At 51.7% G+C, this 23,333-nt stretch overlaps 7 protein-coding genes across 7 annotated transcripts; 4 read left to right on the top strand and 3 right to left on the bottom strand.

The window, feature by feature from the left end:
- Positions 1-1,380: 1,380 nt before the first annotated feature.
- ASPBRDRAFT_198193 (uncharacterized protein) lies at positions 1,381-5,965 on the top strand (the record flags this gene model as incomplete). The annotated part of the gene is made up of 16 exons (XM_067621182.1): positions 1,381-1,466; positions 1,598-1,668; positions 1,725-1,951; positions 2,013-2,103; positions 2,153-2,293; positions 2,349-2,582; positions 2,631-3,346; positions 3,402-3,564; positions 3,622-3,960; positions 4,014-4,137; positions 4,199-4,270; positions 4,321-4,371; positions 4,434-5,120; positions 5,174-5,257; positions 5,316-5,690; positions 5,749-5,965. 16 exons carry the CDS (start codon positions 1,381-1,383, stop codon positions 5,963-5,965), a joined length of 3,678 nt encoding a protein of 1,225 aa, XP_067476786.1.
- Positions 5,966-7,286: 1,321 nt separating this feature from the next.
- On the top strand, positions 7,287-9,315 carry ASPBRDRAFT_32370 (putative FAD monooxygenase; the record flags this gene model as incomplete). The annotated part of the gene is made up of 3 exons (XM_067623008.1): positions 7,287-7,940; positions 7,998-8,291; positions 8,353-9,315. The coding sequence occupies 3 exons, from the start codon at positions 7,287-7,289 to the stop codon at positions 9,313-9,315; spliced, it is 1,911 nt and encodes a 636-aa protein (XP_067476785.1).
- Positions 9,316-10,174: 859 nt separating this feature from the next.
- ASPBRDRAFT_45877 (ASCC2 family CUE domain-containing protein) lies at positions 10,175-12,440 on the bottom strand. Its single transcript, XM_067625503.1, has one exon. The coding sequence runs from the start codon at positions 11,971-11,973 to the stop codon at positions 10,267-10,269; it is 1,707 nt and encodes a 568-aa protein (XP_067476784.1). The 5' UTR covers positions 11,974-12,440; the 3' UTR covers positions 10,175-10,266.
- A 1,059-nt stretch (positions 12,441-13,499) lies between these two features.
- Positions 13,500-14,486, top strand: ASPBRDRAFT_157501 (NAD(P)-dependent oxidoreductase; the record flags this gene model as incomplete). The annotated part of the gene is made up of 3 exons (XM_067619425.1): positions 13,500-13,569; positions 13,630-13,704; positions 13,768-14,486. The coding sequence occupies 3 exons, from the start codon at positions 13,500-13,502 to the stop codon at positions 14,283-14,285; spliced, it is 663 nt and encodes a 220-aa protein (XP_067476783.1). The 3' UTR covers positions 14,286-14,486.
- Positions 14,487-14,508: 22 nt separating this feature from the next.
- Positions 14,509-15,726, bottom strand: ASPBRDRAFT_281071 (protein kinase family protein). The gene is made up of 2 exons (XM_067622468.1): positions 15,263-15,726; positions 14,509-15,214 (listed from the first exon to the last, which is right to left on the bottom strand). Exons 1-2 carry the CDS (start codon positions 15,598-15,600, stop codon positions 14,593-14,595), a joined length of 960 nt encoding a protein of 319 aa, XP_067476782.1. The 5' UTR covers positions 15,601-15,726; the 3' UTR covers positions 14,509-14,592.
- Positions 15,727-16,272: 546 nt separating this feature from the next.
- Positions 16,273-18,767, top strand: ASPBRDRAFT_57194 (aconitate hydratase ACO2; the record flags this gene model as incomplete). Its single annotated transcript, XM_067627710.1, has 2 exons — positions 16,273-16,317; positions 16,395-18,767. 2 exons carry the CDS (start codon positions 16,273-16,275, stop codon positions 18,765-18,767), a joined length of 2,418 nt encoding a protein of 805 aa, XP_067476781.1.
- A 224-nt stretch (positions 18,768-18,991) lies between these two features.
- ASPBRDRAFT_77001 (hybrid D-mandelate dehydrogenase-like dehydrogenase/2OG-Fe(II) oxygenase) lies at positions 18,992-23,301 on the bottom strand (the record flags this gene model as incomplete). Its single annotated transcript, XM_067629343.1, has 15 exons — positions 22,892-23,301; positions 22,726-22,840; positions 22,556-22,672; positions 22,424-22,506; positions 22,094-22,375; positions 21,857-22,042; positions 21,388-21,447; positions 21,305-21,330; positions 21,088-21,231; positions 20,886-21,013; positions 19,963-20,832; positions 19,865-19,902; positions 19,625-19,810; positions 19,184-19,549; positions 18,992-19,129 (listed from the first exon to the last, which is right to left on the bottom strand). The coding sequence occupies exons 1-15, from the start codon at positions 23,069-23,071 to the stop codon at positions 18,992-18,994; spliced, it is 2,919 nt and encodes a 972-aa protein (XP_067476780.1). The 5' UTR covers positions 23,072-23,301.
- Between the last annotated feature and the right edge of the window lie 32 nt (positions 23,302-23,333).

The following is a 23,333-nucleotide window of genomic DNA, read 5'->3' as shown; positions in this document are numbered from 1 at the left end:
TAATCCGTATCTGTATAATGCGTTTTATTATCTGTGGTTACTATTCTTATAAAGCATTTAGCTTCCTTTTCTACTTCTTCTACAGAAAATCAGACCGTATTTTATCTGTATCCTTGAGTTAGGAGTAATAATCTTGCCTGCTGACCATATAGATATCCTGCTATCAAGCGCTTGACGCTGAGTAGCCCGATATTCTCATATTCCGTTGTATTTATGTGACTAGTTTATGGCAAAGTAATTTAGTACTGCAACATTTGCAGATAAGAATCAGTCACATCAAGAGATCAGAAATATTAGATGAGTCAGGAAGATCAAATCCCGTTTATTCTTTGCTGATCGGCCAGATCCTTGAGACCAGTATTGAAATTAGCAAGGGATTTGGGTTTTAAATCGAGTCAAAGACCGCTGAATTAGATAATTGATGGTCAGGCTGGCCGCGAGCGCGTCGTTTTGGGCGTCTTGGATAACTAACTAGCCATCATGACACTACTCCGAAAGACAAAACATAAGAGGATGCCAAAACAAGGTGTATCTGACCCATCGACGCTTCTTGCCAATTTGAGATCGACTAAACCCAATTTCAGACAGATAATCGGTCTAGACCAATTTGCCTTTGAATTATTGGCTTTGCGCAGATCGACAGGGTGCTGCTCCACTTCCGAACAGGGTTCATAGACTTAATCTCACGTAAGACCTCCTCCTAGGCACCAGCAAAAAGTCATGATGCAGTTTAGTAAGATTGGAGACTGCAAAGACGCCAGGATAGCATATATCTATCTATACTGAATCTTTTCAGTGGGGACATCTCTTATCTAGTACCTCGTGCCATTGGAATTCCCCGGCTTGCCTAACTCATAGAGCCTGGCATGTTGGACCCAACTCCGCCATGTTTGCTGTCCGACGAGGATCGGTTCGGCCCATTCGTCAGCAAGTCCTGCCACAATGGATTCGATTTCACTCTGCTGTTCGAAGAATCAATCTTGACCCTGATTCCGATATCGATATTTCTTCTACTGGGAGCATTGCGCATTCGAAGAATTTATCATGCCACGGAGGTCGTCAATCGGTCATGGTTGTACGCAGCAAAGCAGGTGTGACATCTTTCAGGGCATTCATGACCAGTCTGACGCGTAAAACTAGACAGCTTTGGCTATACAGATTGCCATTCAGTTACTTCTTCTCCTTCTATGGAGCAGACCGTCAATCCCAACTACAAGGATGACAGTGGCAACCGCGGCTGCTAGCTTCATATGTTCGGTCTTCTTGGTTTACCTCTCCCATCTCGAGCATCTTCGCTCTCTAAGTCCGTCAACAATGATCTGTCTTTACATGAGCTCGACACTACTCGTTGATCTGTGTCGCCTTCGGACGCTTTCCATCATGCCGAGTAGCCGCCCAGTGGTGATTCTGTTTGCTGTCAGCTGGGTGGCCAAGTTGACTATCTTGGTTCTTGAGTCAACAGAGAAGTGATCATTGTTGAAGAAAGAATATGAGAGCAGTCCGTTAGAGACTACAGCCAACACGTTCAATCGTGCCTCTTTTGGTGGCTCAACGGGCTCCTTTGGAGGGGATACCACACTACTCTCACATTGGACAGTCTTCCCGCACTTGATAGTGCCATTCAAGCAGCATCAGACCCGAAGCAGCTTGATGAAGCATGGCAGGAAGGTGTGCTCAAATCACCCATCCCTTATCTATAATTCTTTCTCCTAAGCCAGCCGCAGCGGATAAGTACCACCAGAATGCGTTGCTTTGGACCTTTGCGTTGCATTATAAATGGGAGATCGCAGAGGGGATTCTGCCTCGCATCGCATATACCATTTTCAACCTAGCTCAACCATTCCTGGTGGAGCGAGTGCTGAACTTCATGAAGGAACCCGAGCATCCCCATCCCACAATGTACGCTGGTGGCCTTCTCGCTGCATACGCAGTAGTTTGCATAGGACTTGCAGTAAGTTCCACAGTCTTACCCCTGATATTCAAACGGGACTTACCTCATTGTGCTGGCTTAGGTATCCTACACAGTATATCAGCATAAGACTTACCGTCTGGTGTCTATAATCAGGGGAAGCCTGGTCACTCTGATATTCAACAAAACTCTGCGTATGACCACGTCCGGCGTGACTGATGGAAGCGCACTTACTCTAATGAGCACCGATTATTGAGCGGATCACCGTCGGTCTCAGACACATCCATGATTTCTACGCGAACTTCATCGAAGTTGGTCTCGCGTTCTGGTTGATGGCCCGGCTACTGGGCCTGGCTACCATCGCTGCCGTCGTCGTCATCATTGGTACGTATAGGCTATGAAGATCTTGCACAGAGGACGTACACTAATTCCGAGTTAGCTTGTCTCATCATTGGAGTTCCTCTGGCAATCGCATCCGGTGACGCCCAGGGCACATGGCTTGAAGCTGTGGAGGAGCGCATTGCAGTTACCTCCCAGGCTCTCGGCGTCCTGAAAAGTATTAAAATGACAGGTCTGACTGAGGTGGTCTCGAACAATATTCGTGACCTTCGGTCGCGGGATGTTAAATCGTCGTTGCGATTCCGGTTCTACAATGTTTTGATCCTTACATTTTGTAAGCATGCCCCCGCAGCTTAGAGGCCACTATCTAACCTGAATCCAGCGTATGCCTCTTCGGCACTTGCCCCGGTGTTTGGCTTTGGTGTCTATACCGTACTAGCCTGGGCACAGAACTCCGGCGCTTTGACAAATAGCATGGCATTCTCGGCATTGACCCTTTTCTATCTGATTGACCACCCATTGATGAGCATCATTGACGGATCCGAAGATTTGATGGCCGTTGTCAATTGCTTTCAGCGGATACAGAAATTCTTGCTCGAAACAGAACGCAGGGATTATCGCATTATTCGCAGCGCTGCCTCTGGGGTGATCGATCACGAGACTTCTGAGCCACACAACGATGGAGAAGTCCCTTGTGTCATCGCCCAAGATTTGTCGGCGGCATGGTCTGTTGATGACGAGCCAGTGCTAAGATCCTTGAGCTTCCAAATCAATCCTGGGCTGATAACCATGCTCGTTGGTCCTGTTGGTTGCAGAAAGTCAACATTGCTGAAGCTTTTACTTGGAGAAGTTGCAGAAGTCTCGGGAACCATCTCAACGAATTTTGCAACAGCTGCGTATTGTAGCCAAACGCCTTGGATTACCTTTGGAACCGTGCGACAAAACATTGTCGGCTCATGTCAGTGGGATCAAGGATGGTACGATACCGTTGTCCAGGCATGCTCTCTAAAGACGGACCTGCAGCAGCTTCCGGCTGGGGACGAGACCAGGGTTGGCGTCCGGGGGTCTTGTTTGAGTGGTGGTCAGCAAATGCGAGTTGTAAGCCTTCAGTATTCCCTGAGCAGAAAAATGACCCTCGCTCACTCTATCCCAGGCATTAGCGCGAGCACTGTACTCGAGGGAGCGTGTCCTCGTCCTCGACGATGTACTAACAGGACTTGATCGTGAGACTGAGAGAGCAGTCATAGAGGCAGTCTTCTCACCTGGAGGTCTGATCAAGAGATCCGGGCTAACGGTCATCCTGGCGACGAATTCAGGTATGATTGCACAGTGAATTCTTGGGCTTATTGTACGAGTTTCTAACGTGCGTCTAGCCCACCACCTTCGCTTCGCTGATTACATCATCTCTTTGAACGGAGATGGGAATATCATAGAGCAAGGCACATACGATACTCTCGCGGCTCGGGAGGGCTACGTCGGCACCCTCACAAGGAGCGCCACGCCCATGGTGACTTCCAGATCATCTGAACTGCTGCTCGATGACGAGACGTTGAAGAACTTGAACCTAGACAACAACGATGACACCGATCAATATAGTCGGAGCTCAAGCGACTTTTCCGTGTTTGTGTATTACTTCAACGTTGTAGGGAGGCCTCTTTTAGCCTTGTTCTTTGTGTGCGTTTGCGCCTTCACTTTTGGTCTGACATTCCCACGTAAGTGATATCTCTGCCTTTGTCAAGTATTCTTCACTAAATATAGCTTTGAGAAATCTGGCTGCAATGGTGGACTGTTGCCAACGAGAAACGACCGAACGAGGATATCTGGTACTGGTTGGGTGTCTATGGTGCGTTGGGCGTGCTGACACTTGCTTCTGCATTCTTTGCAATTTGGTAAGAGATTGGATGAATTAGAAGTCCACCCTACGTCAGAGTCAAGACTCACCTCTTCCAGGGTTTTCGGCATGCTTATTATACCGAAAACTGCCCAGCGGTTCCATGAGATTCTTTTGGGTGTGACGATGAAGTAAGTACCTCACCGTAGGTCTCACATAGCTCAACTTTAACGCTTCGCAGTGCTACGACATCAGTTGTGACATCAACCGACATTGGAACCACCACTAATAGGTAATTTTACATCGCCTCTCATCCCAAGTTGTGTCCATCGACTAATATCCTTTTCTACCCAGATTCAGCCAAGACTTGGAGTTGGTGGATGGAGAACTCCCCGAAGCCTTCGAGCTGACTACATACGCAATTCTAGATTTCTTCGTGGAAGGGATCTTGGTGTTTGTCGGCTCGTCCTATGCAGCAGTAGCAGTATTGCCACTCGTTATGCTAGTGGTTTATCTAGTAGGGACATCCTATGTTCGCACGTCCCGACAAATACGCTTGCTCGACATCGAGGCAAAAGCTCCGCTTTTCTCCAACTTCCTCGAAGCGATGAGCGGCCTGCCGAGCATTCGAGCCTATGGATGGTCAGAGGATTATAAACGCCGAGCACTGGCTACCTTGGAGGCTTCACAAAAGCCGTTCTACGCGCTCTACTGCATACAGCGCTGGTTAAGCGTTGTGCTTGATCTGCTGCTTGCAGGGATTGCCGTTGTCGTTGTTGCGATTGCTCTCTCGATGGTCGGCAACTCCAACATGGCCATGCTGGGTATCTCGCTGTTCAATATTGTTTGCTTCAGTGGGACCCTCCAAGTATTAGTGACGCAGTGGATCGATCTCGAGACTTCCATAGGAGCTGTCTCTCGCATACGCAGTTATGTTCAACAAAGGGAGACGGAGGATCCCGCTGCTGGGCTCGAGATCATGCCAAACTTGTGGCCGGAAAAGGGCGACATTCAGATATCTGGCGTTGTTGCGTCCTACAGGTACGTCCCAAAGCCGAGCTTAATGAACCCGTCCGTTAACCATTGCGATATAGTCCCTCATCCGAGCCGGTTCTCCGAAACATCAATCTCAACATCAGCGCTGGTGAAAAGGTTGCGCTTTGCGGTAGAACTGGCAGGTTAGTCTCGTACAGTAGTTACCTCAACTCAACTTGGATCCCACTAACAATCTCAAAGTGGAAAGTCATCACTTGTATCGACAATCTTGCAACTACTGCATATCCATCACGGCTCCATATTGATTGACGGGATAGACATCTCCCAAGTATCAAGCGCTGCTTTACGTTCCCGAGTGAACACGATCCCGCAGCAACCTTTCTTCCTCCACGGGAGCATTCGACTCAACGCCAACCCGGAAGGGAACGCATCCGAAGAGACTATCAAGTGGGCGCTGCAGACAGTGAATCTATGGTCGTGCATTGAATCGAGAGGTGGTTTAGATGCAGAGATGACCGAGGATACTCTGTCTCGAGGCCAGCAGCAACTGTTCTGTCTGGCGCGGGCTCTCTGTAAGCCATCCAGCATTCTCATCATTGATGAGGCCACAAGCAGGTACGGTGTTACTGTATGATTTTCTAAGCTAATAAGCTAATGCGCTGCAAACAAACAGTGTCGATGCAGATACCGATACTCTAATGCAAAACGTCATTCGCACGCATTTCCAAGAACAAACCATCATTGCCATCGCTCACAAGCTAGAGTCCGTGCAGGACTTTGACAAGATTGCCGTGATGGATAGCGGCCAGATTGTGGCATATGACACCCCGAAGGCACTCTTGTCAAAGGGAAAATCCGTCTACGGAGGTCTTCCCGCCCGGTGCGCATAGAGAAGTACTATAAAAGCCTGGAGAGATTAGTGTGATGTGTAGCTAGTTACTACTGCACTGCTACTATTTGTGTCTTGGGATAAAAAAAAGCAACAAAACAGTTGAACAGCAGTTTTTCGGTGATACTAGTCGTGCTATTTGTTAGGCTAGATCAGAGCTGTGCGAGAAAACGAACACCATAGTATGCAACTGTCACTCACAAACCACTGTCCGGTAGTCTTGAGAGGATATAAAGGGAGTGGACATAAAGGAAAGAGGCCTCAGGCAGACAAGCAACGGTTACCGTGACTTTCTTAGTAACAACTGAGCGGCCCGGTTAGCGGCAAAAGGTGTAAAGAAAAAGATAAACATATACTTCAGTACCAGATCGGACTGGCTTCAGAGCAGATAACCATTTACTGATCTCGCTGGATAACAGATCAGTTAATTATCTGCTACTTGATTTCTGCAGTACTTGATTAACTAGAAGGCTACGGACCTATCTAGATGGGAATCTGGTACGCGATGGTAACTACTGCCTAGTCTAGTAATGTAAAGGAATTCCGCGAGTGAAATCCGCAGGCTAACTAATCGGCATTGTACCCGAGTCAGTGACTGCTGCCTCAGGTGTTGAGATGCATGGAAGAGGCAAGCGGCAAACTGCCCAAGACGGGGATCGGAAGGATGACCGGGAGACCGGCGGTCAGTCACGTGGGATACCGCCCTTGTTTGGCTGTTGCACCTGCCGAGCTGCTTAGCCGCAGCAAATCCCAAGTGCATCTCCAGGCAGTCCGGGGGCTCGGATCGAACGACGGCAGTCCGCGTGCGCCAGTCAGCGTCGTCCCAGCGCCTCCCAAGTCTCCGCTGCCCCAGTGGATCTCCCCCCAGTATTGGCTACCCACGGCCCTTTTCTGGCCTCCCTGCATGGCTGACACCGCGGTTTTCCAGCGCTCTCTGTGCTGAGGTGCTTCGCTGCTCGTCCCCACGCTCGCGTCCACGCTGTTCCCCCCCCGAACTCTCCACGATCCAGCCGACTATGAATGCCGTTGTGGTTCCCCGAATGTCCGTCTCGCTGTGGCCTTCGGGTCCCCTACCCCAGCTCAGCGCATGGTATTTATATCACCATGTCCCCGTCGCTTTCATCATGGAGATTCTTCTTTCAGATCAGCTTCATTTTATCTCTCTCTGAATTCTCTCGCCTTTGGGTGATGTTTTAAATCTGTCTTCCTTGTGAATTATACCCAATCCCATCCCATCCCCACTTCGTATCTATCGAACTTCCCCACTCCACCACCCCGAAGCTTGACCCGCTTATCACGCGCGCACACATACTCCTGCCAATATGGCCCCTTCACAACAAGAAAAGTATGACATCGTCATCGTGGGCGCTGGTCCCGTTGGCATTGTCCTCTCCCTTTGCATGTCCCGTTGGGGCTACAAGGTCAAGCACATCGACAACCGTCCCGTGCCGACCGCCACCGGCCGCGCCGATGGTATCCAGCCTCGTTCGACCGAGATCCTGCGCAACTTGGGCTTGAAGCGCCAAATCATGGCCTTCAAGCCCGCCAAGGTGTACGACGTTGCCTTCTGGGATCCTCTCCCCGGTGGCCAAGGTATTCACCGCACTGGCAGCTGGCCCAGCTGCCCCCGCTTTATCGATACGAGATACCCCTTCACCACCCTGGTTCACCAGGGTAAGATCGAGCGCGTATTCTTGGATGAGATCGAGAAGGCCGGTACCACGGTCGAGAGACCCTGGACCATCGTCGGTTTCAAGAACGATGGCTTGGACGAGACCTATCCCGTGGAAGTGCAGCTCAAGAGCATTGACACCAACGTGATCGAGACCGTTCGCACGAAGTACCTGTTCAGCGGTGAAGGTGCTCGCAGTTTCATCAGACAGCAGCTCGGTATTCAGATCCAGTACAAGGACCCCATCTCCTACGTCTGGGGTGTCATGGATGGTGTTGTGAGGACCAACTTCCCCGACATTGAGGTAAGCATAATCCGAACTCAATCACGATGCGAACGGTCGCTAACTGCCTGCCAACAGACCAAGTGCACTATCCACTCTGATGCCGGTTCGATCATGGTTATTCCCCGTGAGGACAACATGGTCCGTCTGTATGTCCAGATCGCTTCCTCGGACGATCCCGACTTCGACCCCAGAAAGACCGCCACCGCAGAGGATGTCCAGGCCACCGCTCGGAAGATCCTTCAGCCCTACTGGGTCGAGTGGGATCGCGTGGAATGGTACTCCGTCTACCCGATAGGCCAGGGTATCTCCGAGAAGTACACTCTCGATGAGCGTGTTTTCATGGGTGGCGATGCTTGCCACACCCACAGCGTAAGTGCCTGCGCTCTCGGACGATTTCCAGTTGGATTTCGATCACTAACAATCGCTGCAGCCCAAGGCGGGTCAGGGAATGAACACGGCTTTCCACGATGCTCTCAACATGGCCTGGAAGCTCCACGCCGTCGAGTCCGGTCTGGCGAAGCGCTCCATCCTCAGCACATACGAGACCGAGCGCAAGGATATCGCCGAGACTCTGCTCAGCTTCGACAACAAGTACGCCGCTTTGTTCTCCAAGCGTCGTCCGACTGCGGGTGAGGTCGGTGAGGCCAGCCACACCACGGCTGCGGCCGGCGGCGAGGAAGACGAGTTCGTCAAGACCTTCAAGTCCTCCTGTGAATTCACCAGTGGCTACGGAGTTGCCTACAAGCCCAATGTCTTCACCTGGGATGCTAGCCACCCCGCGCAGTCCCCGCTGTTCGACGTCCCCGGTGTCCGTTTGACCCCTGGTCGCGCGTTCACGCCGACCACCGTCACCCGGTTGGCCGACTCCAACCACGTGCACCTGGAGCAGGAGATCCCGGCCAACGGTGCGTTCCGGATCTTCATCTTCGCCGGTAAGCAGGACAAGACCAGCAAGGCGATCGCCGACCTGGCGGCCAACCTCGAGAAGGAGCGCTCCTTCCTGTCGGTGTACCGCCGCTCCGACATTGCTGATGTCTCGTTCTTCGAAAACCACCTGCCGCACTCCAAGCTGTTCTCCATCTGCGTGGTCTACGCGGGCGACAAGAACCAGATCGACGTGGACGCCATCCCCAAGGTCCTCCGCGACTACCACCACCACCTGTATGCCGACAACATCCCCGACGTGCGGGTGCCCCAGGCCACCTACGCCGCTCACGAGAAGCTGGGCTTCGACGTGGAGAAGGGTGGTGTCGTGGTCACTCGCCCGGACAGCCACGTCGCCTGTACCGTGCAACTGTCCGAGGGCAGCGGCACTGTTGATGCCCTGAACGCCTTCTTCGGCTCGTTCTCGACGAAGCCTTTGGGTCAGGACTCCCAGCAGAGCCGTCTGTAAATGGTCATCCACACCACCTTTCTGTATTGTAAAGATTTTTCTCCCTCGACATTGAGATGCATTTGTATATAGTTCTTACGTGTTCAGCCTGACTGATTATGAACCGGCATGGTTGGAGTTTGTCTTGTTCTTACATATTTCAATCAATTTAAACTCTTTATTCAAAAGACCTTGACCTATGTAGTATTCATAAACATCCTCAATTATATCCAGAGTTGGCAATTCCAGTAACTCCGTACACCAATCACCAGTAATACTACAAACGTAGTATCTTCGAAAGTATCCACAATAGTACTCCGTACCGAGTAATAGACAGTACCGAACAACCAGCCGGCAAGCCGGCTGGCCTCTCCAGTCTCCACAAGTTCACAATTCAAGTTCACACCGAATTCCTAAACCAGTAATCGGGGGGGAGCTTGTTAAATCCGAGCTCCATTAGCCGACGTAGATCCCGTCCTTCCAGTTCGCTTCGATAAAAGGTATGGAGGCGGACAAGATATGCACGTGAGTTAACTAGTGTGGGTCAATATGAAGTGGAGTGGATTATCCAATGAACCAATGGGATGAGAGTTTTTGTAAGCCAGTTACTTAGTAAGTTCAAGGTTACTAGGTTAGTTAGTTTCTTCCCCAATTTCCCGGGGTCGTTTGCCGGATGGATTCGATTCGGTGTCTGGATTGGTACTGGTTTAAGTGTTCGAGAATCTAGATTATTGTTATTTTTGTTATAATTATTGATATTATTATTATTATTGAAAGGCCGAATAACAACTGCGGAGGTAGATGATGTTAGGTAATTGATGTCCTGGGCTGTCTCGGTTCATTGTCTGGTAACTTATAACTACGGAGTAGGAAAGGGTCTGCTTGATGCCTGAGGCAATAATGTCTTTTCATTGATTCATATCATATTCATATTCAGTAAACTCATCGAGGAATAACCAGCTACTAAGCTGACTACCCTACCATCCCCCCAGCCCTTGCTACCTTTTTCGCTCGCTGCTGTCGACGATTATGATTCGCCCGACTGGCTTTATTCTCTTCTTTCCTCTGTCGCGCCACACCAGGGTTACTATCACCCTGCTGTCCTGCACCTCCTCCACGCCCCCGACCTCTCCCGCCGCGTCCGCGTCCGCGTCCTCCTCCTCTTCCTCGTGAGCTGCTGCTTCCACCCACCTCACTTCCATCATCATCATCGTCAGCTCCAGCACCAGGTCTCCGATATGACGTAGCAGGTAACTCGGGCTGATTCAACCCCCCACCATCACCACCAGCACCAAAAGCCACCTTATCCTCCAATCGAGCCATTCGTTTCGGATCCCGAGATAACATCACAGCCCACCCCTCGATCGCCTCATCCGTCATGCCGGTTTCGCGCTTGAGTGATGCGCGGGGCTGTGAGCGTCGCGTGGCAGAGTCGCGCGCGAACAAGGCCGGATTGGACTTGTATGTGCGGTAGAGAGAGGGTTCTGCTTCTTGTTGTTGTTCTGCTGCCGCCTTGGCATCGTCGGTGGTGGTGTCAATGGTGCCGCCGACGTCGGCAATGTCGTAGGTGTCGTCGCGTTCGTCGTCGTCGGAATCGAAGGTGGCGAGGGCGGAGAGGATGGCGGCTTTGTTGGCGGCGTGGTGGGTGCGGTCGGCGAGGAGGTCGTCGGCTTGGGTGCTGTTGGTACGACGGCCGTGGTGGAGGGAGGCGGTGGTAGATTGGTGGGATAGCTCGGCAAGGTCGATGTCGTTGTCGAAGATGTTTCTGCGGGTGGGGAGAGTTGGTTCTGGGAGTGGTGGTGTTGAGCGGGGTGGGAGAGGATCGTGTGGGATTGTGGATGATGTTGTTGTTGTGGGGAGTTGCTCGGATGGGTCGAGGTTGCGGAGTTCAGAGGGTATCGAGTCGTCAAGGAGATGCGAGACGATTGTCTCTGGGTCGTCGTTGTAGTGGTCTAGGAGGCGGGTGATGTAGCCGGAGCCTAGGTCGGGGAAGAGGTCTTGGACTTGGGTGATGAGGGACATGCGGTGGATGTGCATGTCTTCGGGTGCGGAGAGGTCCGCGCGGCCTTTGCCTTTGTCGAGGACGCGCTTCTTCTGTTTTTGATGGCGACGGTGGAAGACTCTTGTTTCTTCTTGGTAGGTCCGTAGACTAGTGAGGAGGTCTTGGCCTCGTTTCTGGGGATGGGTGCTGAGGTGGCGGTCGAGACGGAGTAGGAGGTCGGTACTGCAGATGACATCGGATAGGAGTGTGGGCTCCTTCTTCGTGGTTGAGGATCCGATGCCAGCGCTGGCTTTTAGACTGTAGAGCTGGTCCAGCAGCGCGGAGAGGTTCAGCTTGGGGCCCTTGAGTAGCGATGCCAGACCGACGTAGACGTTGGCGACGAGGACGCTGCGGATGTCCGCCCGTTTGTGGGTTTGATATGCATCGGCGAAGGTGTCCAGGAAGTCAGACCCGGTCATGAGCACCTGGCCGCAGCTGGGCAAGGCAGACGCCAGGATAGTCAAGAGGCGGATGTCCGAGAGGATGGCTGTCGACTTGGTGGGATTCAACGAGGAAAGCTCTCTGATAATCCTCGTCTTGGCCTTCTCGAGGCTGGATGTTATTGTATCCTGATGCTTATTCCAGGCATCGGACAATAGTCGCTTCAAGGCAGCACTCGAAGGATAGGTGCAGCACATGTTCATCAGGACATCCACTCCAAGCAGCTCCGGTGGAGTGGCAGAGGCATCCAGAAGGAATCTCCTCGTCAGCAAGAAGCAGAGCTTCCGTAGTGATCGTGCTTTAAGCCCGGCATGGAAGCCCGATGACCCAGATGTGGCGAATTGGCGATAGAAGGAGGTCAAGAAGGTCACGGCAGACTCATCATGAGCCGCAATCTCCCTGAACTGGGTCTCAGGGGCTTCGATGCGCACCTGCAGCAGCAAGATCCACGCATCTATATAGAGCTCCCATTCGTCGGGTGGTACGGTGCTCTGCACCTCCGGGGGTGGAACCGGTGCCAAAGGAGGGAGTGGTTCCGGCATGACGCAGTGGATGGGCTTTGTCGACCGTCAAGCTGGGCAAAGGTCAAACGGAGTTAAACGATTTAGAGTCCAATGTTGGAAGCCGACCACACGCCTGGACCATCCACCATTGAACATCGTCACTGGCGATCGCATCAGCCCCTCTTGTCGGCTGCAAAATTCAGTGCGGATCCTGACGTCAGGTGACCGGAGCCTCGGCCGCCGCTTGGTTGCGGAGATGTCCGTACCTGCATGATACTTTGTTTCTATTTACAGTGAATTTGCTCGCTGAATAAGTTTAGTCTCTCTAATTTAGCTGAAGAGATACTAATTAAATAACTAGTTCTGCTCGTAGTACTGTCCACCTAAGATACTACTTAGGTGATGTCTGCAGAGTAGGTCACTAGTAGTAAATATATAGTGATGTCATTCCGTCATCTCATACTCCAAGATGTAGTACTAAGTAGTAGTATTATCATGATTCTCCTATGTTAAAGGAGTAAGCTATTAGGTTTTAGTAGTATGTAAATATCATTCACCCGTATATCGAATTTGGCCGACTAAGTTTGTGTGGCTAACATTTGTGGACAAACTTTCCTTCCTACTCCTATTTTTGGCTTCACTCCACAGACGCCGGCCCTTCCTGACACTCCACATCTACCATACCCGGAGTAAAAGAAGGCAGACATTCTGTCGTACAAGTTCAATAACAAAGAAATTTCCAACTTAATAATCCTTGAGAAACTTGTTTCTCGGAGACTAGTCACTCCATACCTCGGAGTATTATGTCAGGCCTCCGAACCAAAATGTTGACCAGTTGCCCTATACAGCCGACACGGATACTGAGCCGGAACTCACTCTTAAATTACAGGATAATACTGCAAGATGTCTGCATAAAACCCTGCATAGTGACTATTAAACAGACAATGACTTGGGTCTTGACAAGGATGCCATTGGGCCCAGCTGCAAAAACTCCCTCCGGACCCGAAGTATACCGGATCCGAGGCCGACTCCGGCATCCAGCCTGCAAACCGATGCCTCTTCCGTAATTGATGGATAATGACATCTGAAACACGCGTGAAAGTACTTAGACTCTCCAGGGCTCTCCAGAAAATTCAAAATGAGGGCAGGTAAACAGTGACCAGAAGTCTTGGCTGGCTCAAGAATTCGACCTACGGCCACTGATATCTTCATTCAGCAGTATGCGCGTTCTTGTGATTGGCGGGACTGGACGTTGTGGCAGACTTGTTATTGACGAGCTGCTAGGGCGAGGTATGCTTCTATTTTATACTACCTACGATGCGGTGATGGATATAGGCTAACACATCCAAGGCCACCAGGTTACCACCTTAGCCCGAACGCCAGATGCATTGGGTGATCCACGACCAAGTCTAGATGTAATTCAAGGTTAGTATATCTGATAAGCCTTTCTGCTATTCTTTATCGAAAAAAACGGCTGACATGTCTCAGGCACTCCGATGAACCTAGATGATGTACGAGCGGCGTTCAAAGCGAACAAACCCGACGTGGTGATCGTAACGCTGAATGCACCCCGAGCGAGCGATAGTCCATTTGCTGCTCCTATTTCTCCACCTCGGTTAATGGCTGATTGCAACGCCAATGTAGTGGCTGCAATGAAAGAGTTCGGGGTCCGCAAGACCGTGATTCTCCAGGCATTCGGAGTGGGAGCGTCCTGGGTCAATCTGCACTGCCTGCTGCGGCTACTCATGAAGACATCTAATATGTCACATCAGTACGATGACCACAACGAAACAGAGAGGGAAGTCCTGGCCAGCGGGGTCGATTATGTCTTTGTGCGGCCGTCGCGGTTGGTCGAAACTGAAGAAACCGCTATCAAAGAGTGGCCGGATGATGGCAAGGGAGTCCCCATGATGGCTAGTACGAGCCGGATCAGCGTAGCCCGATATTTGGTCGATGTGGCCGAAAGCAATAAATGGGATAACACGGCTCCAGTTATCACCAACTGAATGGAATGGGGATCGGGACGGCAGGTGGAGATGTTGCGGGGGTGGAGATTGGCGTTGTCTGTTTTGATCGTGAAATCGCTGGGTCAGGGTCAGGTCAGGTGGGTATGTACAATATTGATGATATGATAATAGTCCTGGCAGGTATACGATATGTCTGGGGTTGTAATGATAATGAAGAAATTGAACAATGCATGCATCATGACTGCTAATTGAGGAAGTTGAAACTGTTCCCTAATCCCTTAGTCATCCCCTGATGATAGACTGATGATGTTCCCGTGGTAGAAGTAGGTTGTATCGTATAAGAAAGTCATGTGAGAAGACATGGGTAGAGAAAATGTATAGGCATCATGCCTAACTGTGAAATCATAGATTTTGATGAAAGTCTGTTTGGTCTGAGCAGCATAAACTGTGACCTTCTAGTTATAATAAATACGGTTATCGCTATTCCCAACGAGAGTCCTGTAAAACAGAATAGGTGCGGGTAGGAGAGAGGAGAAGGTGTAGCCCCTAAATCACGTATGACTTCTTCGGCGGTCTGATATCCATTTAACCAACATTTCTTGATGACTACTTGGACTTCCGGAGTAACAGGGTCAAGATCTGGAAATTCATGCTGATGCAGTAATTTCCGGATTTCTCTGCTACATCTGTCAGCATACAACAGATGTCCAACGCTGATTTCATAGATGATCGTCCCAAGAGCAAATAGGTCGTCACTCTCAGTAGAGACCAGATCATCGGCGCACGGTCTCGTGTAGCGCGTCGAATATGATACCACAGCTGAAGTGTCATCAATTCGAGAGCCACCAAAATCTGCCAAGGCCAAGCTGCCGTCATCCTGAATCAGGAAATTATGGCTTCCAAAGTCGCCATGAATCACATTCTTAGCATGGATGAACCGCAGGGCTTCAGCGGCTTGCACTGGCCATCTTCAACAAGTCAGTCCTGAACCTTGGCAGCCTAGAGAGCAGCCTTACTGAGTTCGCTTCTTTGGATACTTTGATAGCGCAAGATTGTCCACAAGGGTGCCAGCGCGTTGGTATTGGAACACAAGTCCATTTGGGAGGCCATTTCCCAGGCAATATTCGCCGTAATATCGCAGAATATAAGGATGACGGCCAAGTCGTTCATAGATGCGTTTTTCTGTCGGCTGCAGATTACCCACAACAGGATGATCGAAAATCTCTTTGATTACGAACCCGGTGTCGGCTACCTTAATCACCTGCGCAAAACAACCGACACCTGCAAGCTGGACCTGTTTTCGATCTGCCTTTTGCAATGCTTCCACTACCGAGCATGGTAGTATATTCGACATGGTGTACTTTCACGGGGTCGTTTTGCGGATAGGTTCTTTGGCAACATCGAATATACTACCTAAAGCAAGCAGGTGACGAGCGACATTGAAGTTATCTAGGGAAATGACACTGTGGATAGTTCATACAGAAGGGAGGAGCACGATGACTAGCATCATTCAAATTATTCAATCTGATTGGTCGCAAAAGGGGGAATTTGTATTCACGGGAAGCAGCAGAGCATGGATTACCCCAGATCTATTTTGGGCGCTTGGCCTAATTAGATGATATCACGTGCACGCCACAGTTCCCAATGAGGCGCTCTAGGAGGGAACCAATTCTGGCCCCAGGGAGACCATAGTCTGTTATGCCCGCAATGTCACTACAGAAGTATTCCTCTTAGTTAAATCGAAGTTCGTTGGTATAGTTACGTTCCATGGAGGACTAACTATGGGGTAAAATAAGTGTGGCTCACCGGATCAACACTTCTTCCGATAATCCGTGACCACATGATATTAGTGGCTTATCACGGATGAGTCATATCGAGATCGACACCAGATCCGGCATCGGCGGTGGCGCGAGCCAATCAAGGAGAAGGTAAAAGAAAAGTGCCACTAGCATATGGCACAGAAAACTGCTCGTCGTTGAGTTTCTGTCCATCTCCTCTGCCATTCATCCAAGCAACCGGCGTGACAATGGTGAGGCAGCTTGTTTGGCAGCGGGCCACCGCCTCTCAGAGGGTAAGTCGTGCCGTTATCAGCCCCCGATTGAACTCCCAGCGCCCTGGACTGACCACTCCACTTCCCCCGTGCTATAGTTGGCCCCGAAGTGCCTCTCTCCGCAACGACTGTTCAGTCGCCGTGGCCTGGCCACGGAGGCTTCCCCGGCAGCTTCCTCCCGCCTGCCTCCCTACCCGAAGATCGTGCAGAACCTCGAAAACGTCCGTCGCGTGCTCGGTCAGGACCGCAACCTGACCCTGGCCGAGAAGATCCTCTACGCCCATCTGGACAACCCCGAGGAGTCCCTTCTTACCGGCACCAACAATGGTCGTGACATTCGTGGCCAGGCCAACTTGAAGTTGAAGCCCGATCGCGTGGCGATGCAGGATGCGTCCGCCCAGATGGCTCTTTTGCAATTCATGTCTTGCGGACTCCCCTCGACGGCCGTGCCCGCCAGTATCCACTGCGACCACATGATCGTTGGTGAGCGTGGTGCCGACACTGATCTGCCGGCATCCATCAAGGGTAACAGCGAGGTGTTTGACTTCCTGGAGAGTGCCGCCAAGCGCTACGGCATTGAGTTCTGGCCCCCTGGTGCCGGTATCATTCACCAGAGCGTTCTGGAGAACTATGCTGCTCCCGGTCTGATGATGCTGGGAACTGACAGTCACACCCCCAATGCCGGTGGTCTGGGTGCCATTGCCATTGGTGTCGGTGGTGCTGATGCTGTCGATGCGCTGGTTGACGCTCCCTGGGAGCTCAAGGCGCCCCGCGTCCTGGGTGTGCGCCTGGAGGGCAAGCTCAACGGCTGGGCAGCCCCCAAGGACATCATCCTTCACCTGGCTGGCAAGCTCACCGTCCGTGGTGGAACTGGCTTCATCATTGAGTACCACGGTCCTGGTCTGGAGACCCTGAGCTGCACGGGTATGGCCACCATCTGTAACATGGGTGCTGAGGTGGGCGCAACCACCTCCGTGTTCCCCTTCTCCCCCAACCACGTCCCCTACCTGCAGGCCACTCACCGGGCGGATGTTGCCCGTGCTGCCTCTGAGATCGCCGCTTCCGGTCCCAGGAACCTCCTCCGGGCCGACGGCGGTGCGGAGTACGACCAGCTGATCACTATCGACCTGTCGACGCTAGAGCCTCACATCAACGGTCCCTTCACCCCCGATTTCTCCGTTCCTCTGTCTGCTTTCGCCGACACCGTTCGCGAGAAGCAATGGCCCGAATCCCTCAGCGCAGGCTTAATCGGCAGCTGCACGAACAGTTCCTACGAGGACATGACCCGTGCGGAGCACCTGGTCAAGCAGGCTTCTGCCGCTGGCCTGCAGCCCAAGTCTGACTTCTTCATCACGCTCGGTAGTGAGCAGATTCGCGCCACCCTGGACCGCGATCAGACTCTATCGACCTTCTCCCAGGCCGGCGGTACCGTCCTGGCCAACGCCTGCGGTCCCTGCATTGGCCAGTGGAAGCGCACGGACGGTGTCCCCAAGGGCGAGGACAACGCCATTCTCACCTCCTACAACCGTAACTTCCCCGGTCGTAACGACGGCAACCGGAGGACCATGAACTTCCTGGCCTCCCCGGAGCTTGTCACCGCCATGGTTTACTCTGGAAGCACCACCTTCAACCCCATGACCGACAGCATTACCACCCCCAGCGGTGAGGAGTTCCGCTTCCAGCCTCCCACCGGCCACGCTCTCCCCAGCGACGGCTTTGCTGACGGCAACCCTGACTTCCAGCCCACTGCCGCTGTGCCCGACCCATCTTGCGAGGTGATCGTCTCCCCCACCTCGGATCGTCTGGCGCTGCTGGAGCCCTTCGCCCCCTTCCCCAAGGGCGACCTGTCCGGCCTTAAGGTCCTGTACAAGGTTCGTGGCCAGTGCACGACTGACACCATCTCGGCGGCTGGTCCGTGGTTGAAGTACAAGGGTCATCTGCCCAACATCTCCGCCAACACCTTGATCGGTGCCGTCAACGCCGCCACTGGCGAGACCAACGTGGCCTATGACGAGGCTGGCAAGCAGTACTCCATTCCCGACCTGGCTGCCCAGTGGAAGGCCGACGGCGTGGAGTGGCTGGTCGTGGCCGAGGAGAACTACGGCGAGGGTAGTGCGCGTGAGCACGCCGCCCTGCAGCCCCGGTACCTGGGTGGCCGCATCATCGTGGCCAAGAGCTTTGCCCGTATCCACGAGACGAACTTGAAGAAGCAGGGTGTCGTTCCCTTGACCTTCGAGAACCCGGCCGACTACGACAAGATTGACGCCTGTGACCAGGTGGCCACTGAAGGACTGTATGATGTCCTGCAGGCTGGCGGACAGGGCTCCATCCAGCTGCGGGTGACCAAGCGCAGTGGCGAGTCGGTGGTGATCCCGGTCAAGCACACTCTCAGTCCGGACCAGTGTGCTTTTGTTCTGGCTGGTAGTGCGCTGAACCTGTTGGCTCAGAAGGCTAACAAGCAAAGTGCGTGATTGAATGGGGGTGAAAAAAATTCAGCGAAGTGTACATATATCCATCTGTTGGTGTTTTCTTTTACTATCTACTTTCGAGCGTTATATTAGTAGATTATGGGTAGACAGATAATAGAACTGTCTAGACTTGATTTCTTGCACCTTAAAAATGCCCTCTAGCCAAAAAGGCTTAGCAATGAATACCCTATTCTATTGAAATAAATCCAAGCAACAAGAATCCACATCTACTTCCCATCATAAAACCACTCCTCCCCCAAATCCAATCTCCCCTTCTCCATCTCCCCAACATCCTCCACACACTCCGGCTTAATATACCTCGCCGTCAACGCAAACCTCAACTTCTTGTCCGGAATAACCGAGTGCTACACACGTCAGCAGTAACTCCATGACAAAAGCTGAAAAGGGATGATTCATACCTCAAAAAACCTCTGCAACCGCTCCCCATGCATAACCACCAAATCGCCATGATTCACTTCCATCTTAATACACGGTGTCGCCTCTCCACCACCACCAGCACTGCCACCTTTCCTCATAACCCCCTCGCGCCTCAACTCATCATACTCTTCCCGATCAATCCTCCCATCCAGTACCTTCTCCTTGAGCTCCCTCCGCTTCGCATAATTCTCGCATCCAATCAAAACCGGATCCTCAGAGAGGAGTTTCCTTGCTTTGCTATAGCCATGGTAGTATTTGTATTTCATGCGAATGAGCATGGTGGATTTGGCGCCGAGGGAGAGAGTTGCGATCGTGGGACCGAGGGAGGATTCGCCGTCGTCGTGGTACTAAAAATATCCATAGAATGAGTAGGCATTGGTTGATGAGATGAGAGATCAAATGGAAAGGAAGGATGCACGTACCCCGATTTTCATATCCTCCAGGTATCCCAACAGAAGCAGTTCATTTGGTGGGAGGAATGTTTCCCCCGCGGCGAGAACGGCTTGCTGACTTGCCCAGGTTAAGCGGCCCATGGCCCGTAGGATAGGGGAACAGGCTTCGTTGAAGCTTTTGGATGCGACGGAGACGACGTATTTGTATGGCATGCCCTGTTTCATTGTGAGTTATACTCCGCTGGGGGATATGAGAAGTGGTCAACGCACGTAATTCACGGCAAAATGCGCAGTCAGCGTCCCAGCAACTATTGTATATACCATTAGCATCTACCTCTTGATTCCATCAAGAGATAACTCAAACATACCCACACTCTGCTGCAACGGATACCTCCTCAACCCCAACTCCTCACACTGCAACTGCCCAAACAGCTCATCCGGTCCATGACACCGGGTATTGATCTCGCGATTCGCAACTAAATGCATGATACTCCCCACCCCGGGAATCCTATACGTGAGTCTTCTATACGGATAAAGAGATACATCATCTATCTCCGGGACCATGAACTTGGCATCCCAGCTGAGCGCACGCTTAATGGGACTTGTTTCCAAGTCGTCGATGACCCATCGGAGAGAGATAGGTCGGATGGGCAGGACGTGCTCAAAGGGACATTCCTTGTCCCTGTCAGTGATGGAATCATCAGCGCATCGCCAACCCCACCAATACCTCCGAGATATGCACCGTTTGCATAAGGGGCAGATGATCCCCTTCCAGGTGATGCGCTTCGAAAGGGCATCGCTATCTGCGTCTTTCAGGGTCGAAAGTAAGTCCGGTACGAGGCTGTAATGCGGCTTGACTGTTGGGTCTGATGGAAGACGAGAACTAAGAAATGTCTCGTGGAAAGTGAGAGTCGCAGGTGGTGGTCCACCAATCATCCAAAACATTTTACAAGATGGCTGCAGACACATCCATCCCTGATCGTATATGCGGACGCTATGTTGATTGCACGCCCTGCAGCGGGTTTGCTCTGCCTGCATTGCATTATCCCAACTCTTATTCTTCTTCTCCGGAATCTTATTCCCCCACCAACTCCTACTACTCCAATCCAACTTCTCAAACCGGACTTTAGCCCCCGTTCTCCTCCCGATCCGTTCATACCAGACATGCGTGATGCGAAAATACGCCATGACGTTGTACCGGTGCGGAAGGGGTCTGTTTAGGAGGGTATTGCGATTCCCTATGTCAATCATCAATAATGCATTGCAAGGCAAACGACACAGCTGACCTCACCAATAATCATCCCCACGGGTACCTTCATCTTCATACTATTCCATATACTGCTCATCGCTGCACTATCGCCATCTTGGTCTCTGATGAGGACGAGGTTCCCGGCTGCGTCTTTGGTGCAGCCGCCTCCACTATACATAATAATATTGTCAGATATCTTTCTCGACATATAATCTGATGTTTGAGGAGGGAGAGAGAGACCTACACACGAGTAATAACAACCTCATCATCTAGATACGATCGTATTCCGCAGTCTGCGTCAATCAGGAACCCCCAGCAGAGATTCCCGTTGTGGTAGACTCCGCCTTGGACGGAGCGGAACCAAGGCAGGGCGTCGCAGAGTTCGGGTCTGCTCTGTTTGATTTAGATGTATAGGTTAGTAGTAATGCCCCAGAGGGGGGAGGGGAGTGTGGTATGCGAACCTCGGCCCAAGCTGGGGGGTGGCCTTCTATCTCTCGTTCTTGTTGTTCCGGGAGAGTTTCATTCTCTGCGGGCTTCGCTAAACGAGTGAGCGTTGGAGATCGAAGAGAATGGGTCGTTGGCTTTCGCTGTCGTGTGATACGTCCTGTGGTTACGGATTGGGTTTGGGGTTTGGCTGTTGCCCTGGTGGGCTTTTTGGGGCTCATGATGGGGTAGAGTATAAATAAGATATATAGTAATGGTTGGAGGGTGGATAAGAGAGCGTACAGATTGAATGACAGGCTTTGTGGAATAGCTCTGATACTGGATAGTGTCAGACTCATTTGGTGTGTAGTTAGCTGCTAGTTGTGGTCATTATGGTGTGGCCATGACGGAGGGATGAGGTATCAGTATAGCGGCATCCACTGCTAACAACAAGACTGATATATAATCCATATTAAGGGGCATAAGTGCAGGATATCTGGGCATGAAGTACTCTTGGTCTATACAATGGTCTTAGATAAAATTGGTATGTCACAAATCTATTTTCCAAACACATCCTTCTGCTCCGGCACCAAAGTGATCATCTTCCCCGTCTCCACGCCGGAGCGCAGATTATTCAACACCAGCAGCTCCATCTCTCGTTGCGTCTCATAAGTCATTGTGCCAATATGGGGCAACAACATAACCCGGGGGTTGTTCACCAACCCCGGCTCAATCGCGGGTTCATTCTCATAGACATCCAACCCAGCCGACCATACCTACATATCCACATTAGTCCAATTGTTCATGGTCATGAAGAAGATACGAACCTTGCCCGATTCCAGCGCATCAACCAAAGCCTTCTCATCAATCAAAGCACCCCGCGCCGTATTCACAATAATCACCCCATCCTTCATCTTCTGGAACTCCGCCTTGCCGATAATATGACGAGTGGACGCATTCAGCGCCAGATTCAAACTCAGCACATCCGAATTAGCGAGCAGCTCATCGAACGAGACATAGGTTGCTCCGTCCTCGAGCTCCGGGGAGAGTCGCGACCGGTTATGGTACTGGATGGTCATTCCGAAGGCGCGCGCGCGACGAGCCACCTCCTACGATTTGTCAGTGTACGCTCCTCTGTTCCCATGTGTCGGACTTACGCGGCCGATTCCTCCCATGCCGAGAATTCCAAGCACCTTGCCCTGGGGATCATGTCCGAGACCTGTTTGACCGAGAAAGTTTCCTGTCTGCCGGTTAACCGAGTGTTGACTGGGTTGGATGGGATGGCTCACCTGCGCGGAGAGACGAGACGGGAATGTATGCCTGTCGCAAGGCGCCAATCATTAGGAAGATGGCCACGTCGGCGGTGGCGTTGTTAACTGCGACAGGGGTGCTAGAGACGGCGATGCCTGGGATGGTTAGTGTACTCGATGTTAGGAGGAGGAGGAGCAACTGGATGTACCTTTCTTCGTGCAGGCCGCAACGTCGATGTTATCGTATCCAGCGCCATTGTGGGCGATGTACTTGAGTGAGGAGGGTAGGACGGAAAGTAATTCTGCGTCGAATGGGCCGGTGAACTGAGGCAGCAACTTAGCTCGATTCTTGGATAATTATGGAATTCTGCCCACCTTGGTAGAAGTATTGGAGCGATAGATGGCGACGACATCATCGTATTGACCGTCGCGACAGTTGCGAATAAAATCCTCGCGAGTTCCGGAGGGGAATTCCTTCAAGGTCAGGATGGAGGAGAGATCCTTCCATTCGGGAACGGAGTGGGTGATGGCACCGATCAGCAATGCGGCGGGCATGATGGCGATGATGTCAAGGAAATGAGTATCCTGCGGGGAGAAGAGGGGAAGGAAGGAAAGGAAAGAAGAAAAGAAAAGAAAGGGAGAAGATGGGAGGGATACAAGATGAGGGAATATCCGATTAATCAGGGCATTTATGAATGGCCGGTGGAGATACTCGATCCACCATTTGGCGTGGGGGGAGACTTGTTTGATTACTCTGGCAAAGATAGCATCCAGCAATAACAGAGCGATGATAGAGGCAATAAACCAGATGAAAAGG

This window comes from Aspergillus brasiliensis, assembly GCF_001889945.1.
Source record: "Aspergillus brasiliensis CBS 101740 unplaced genomic scaffold ASPBRscaffold_10, whole genome shotgun sequence".
Classification (NCBI taxonomy): domain Eukaryota; kingdom Fungi; phylum Ascomycota; class Eurotiomycetes; order Eurotiales; family Aspergillaceae; genus Aspergillus; species Aspergillus brasiliensis.
Note: the sequence above shows the minus strand (reverse complement) of the source record. Positions and strands in the feature narration are given on the sequence as shown.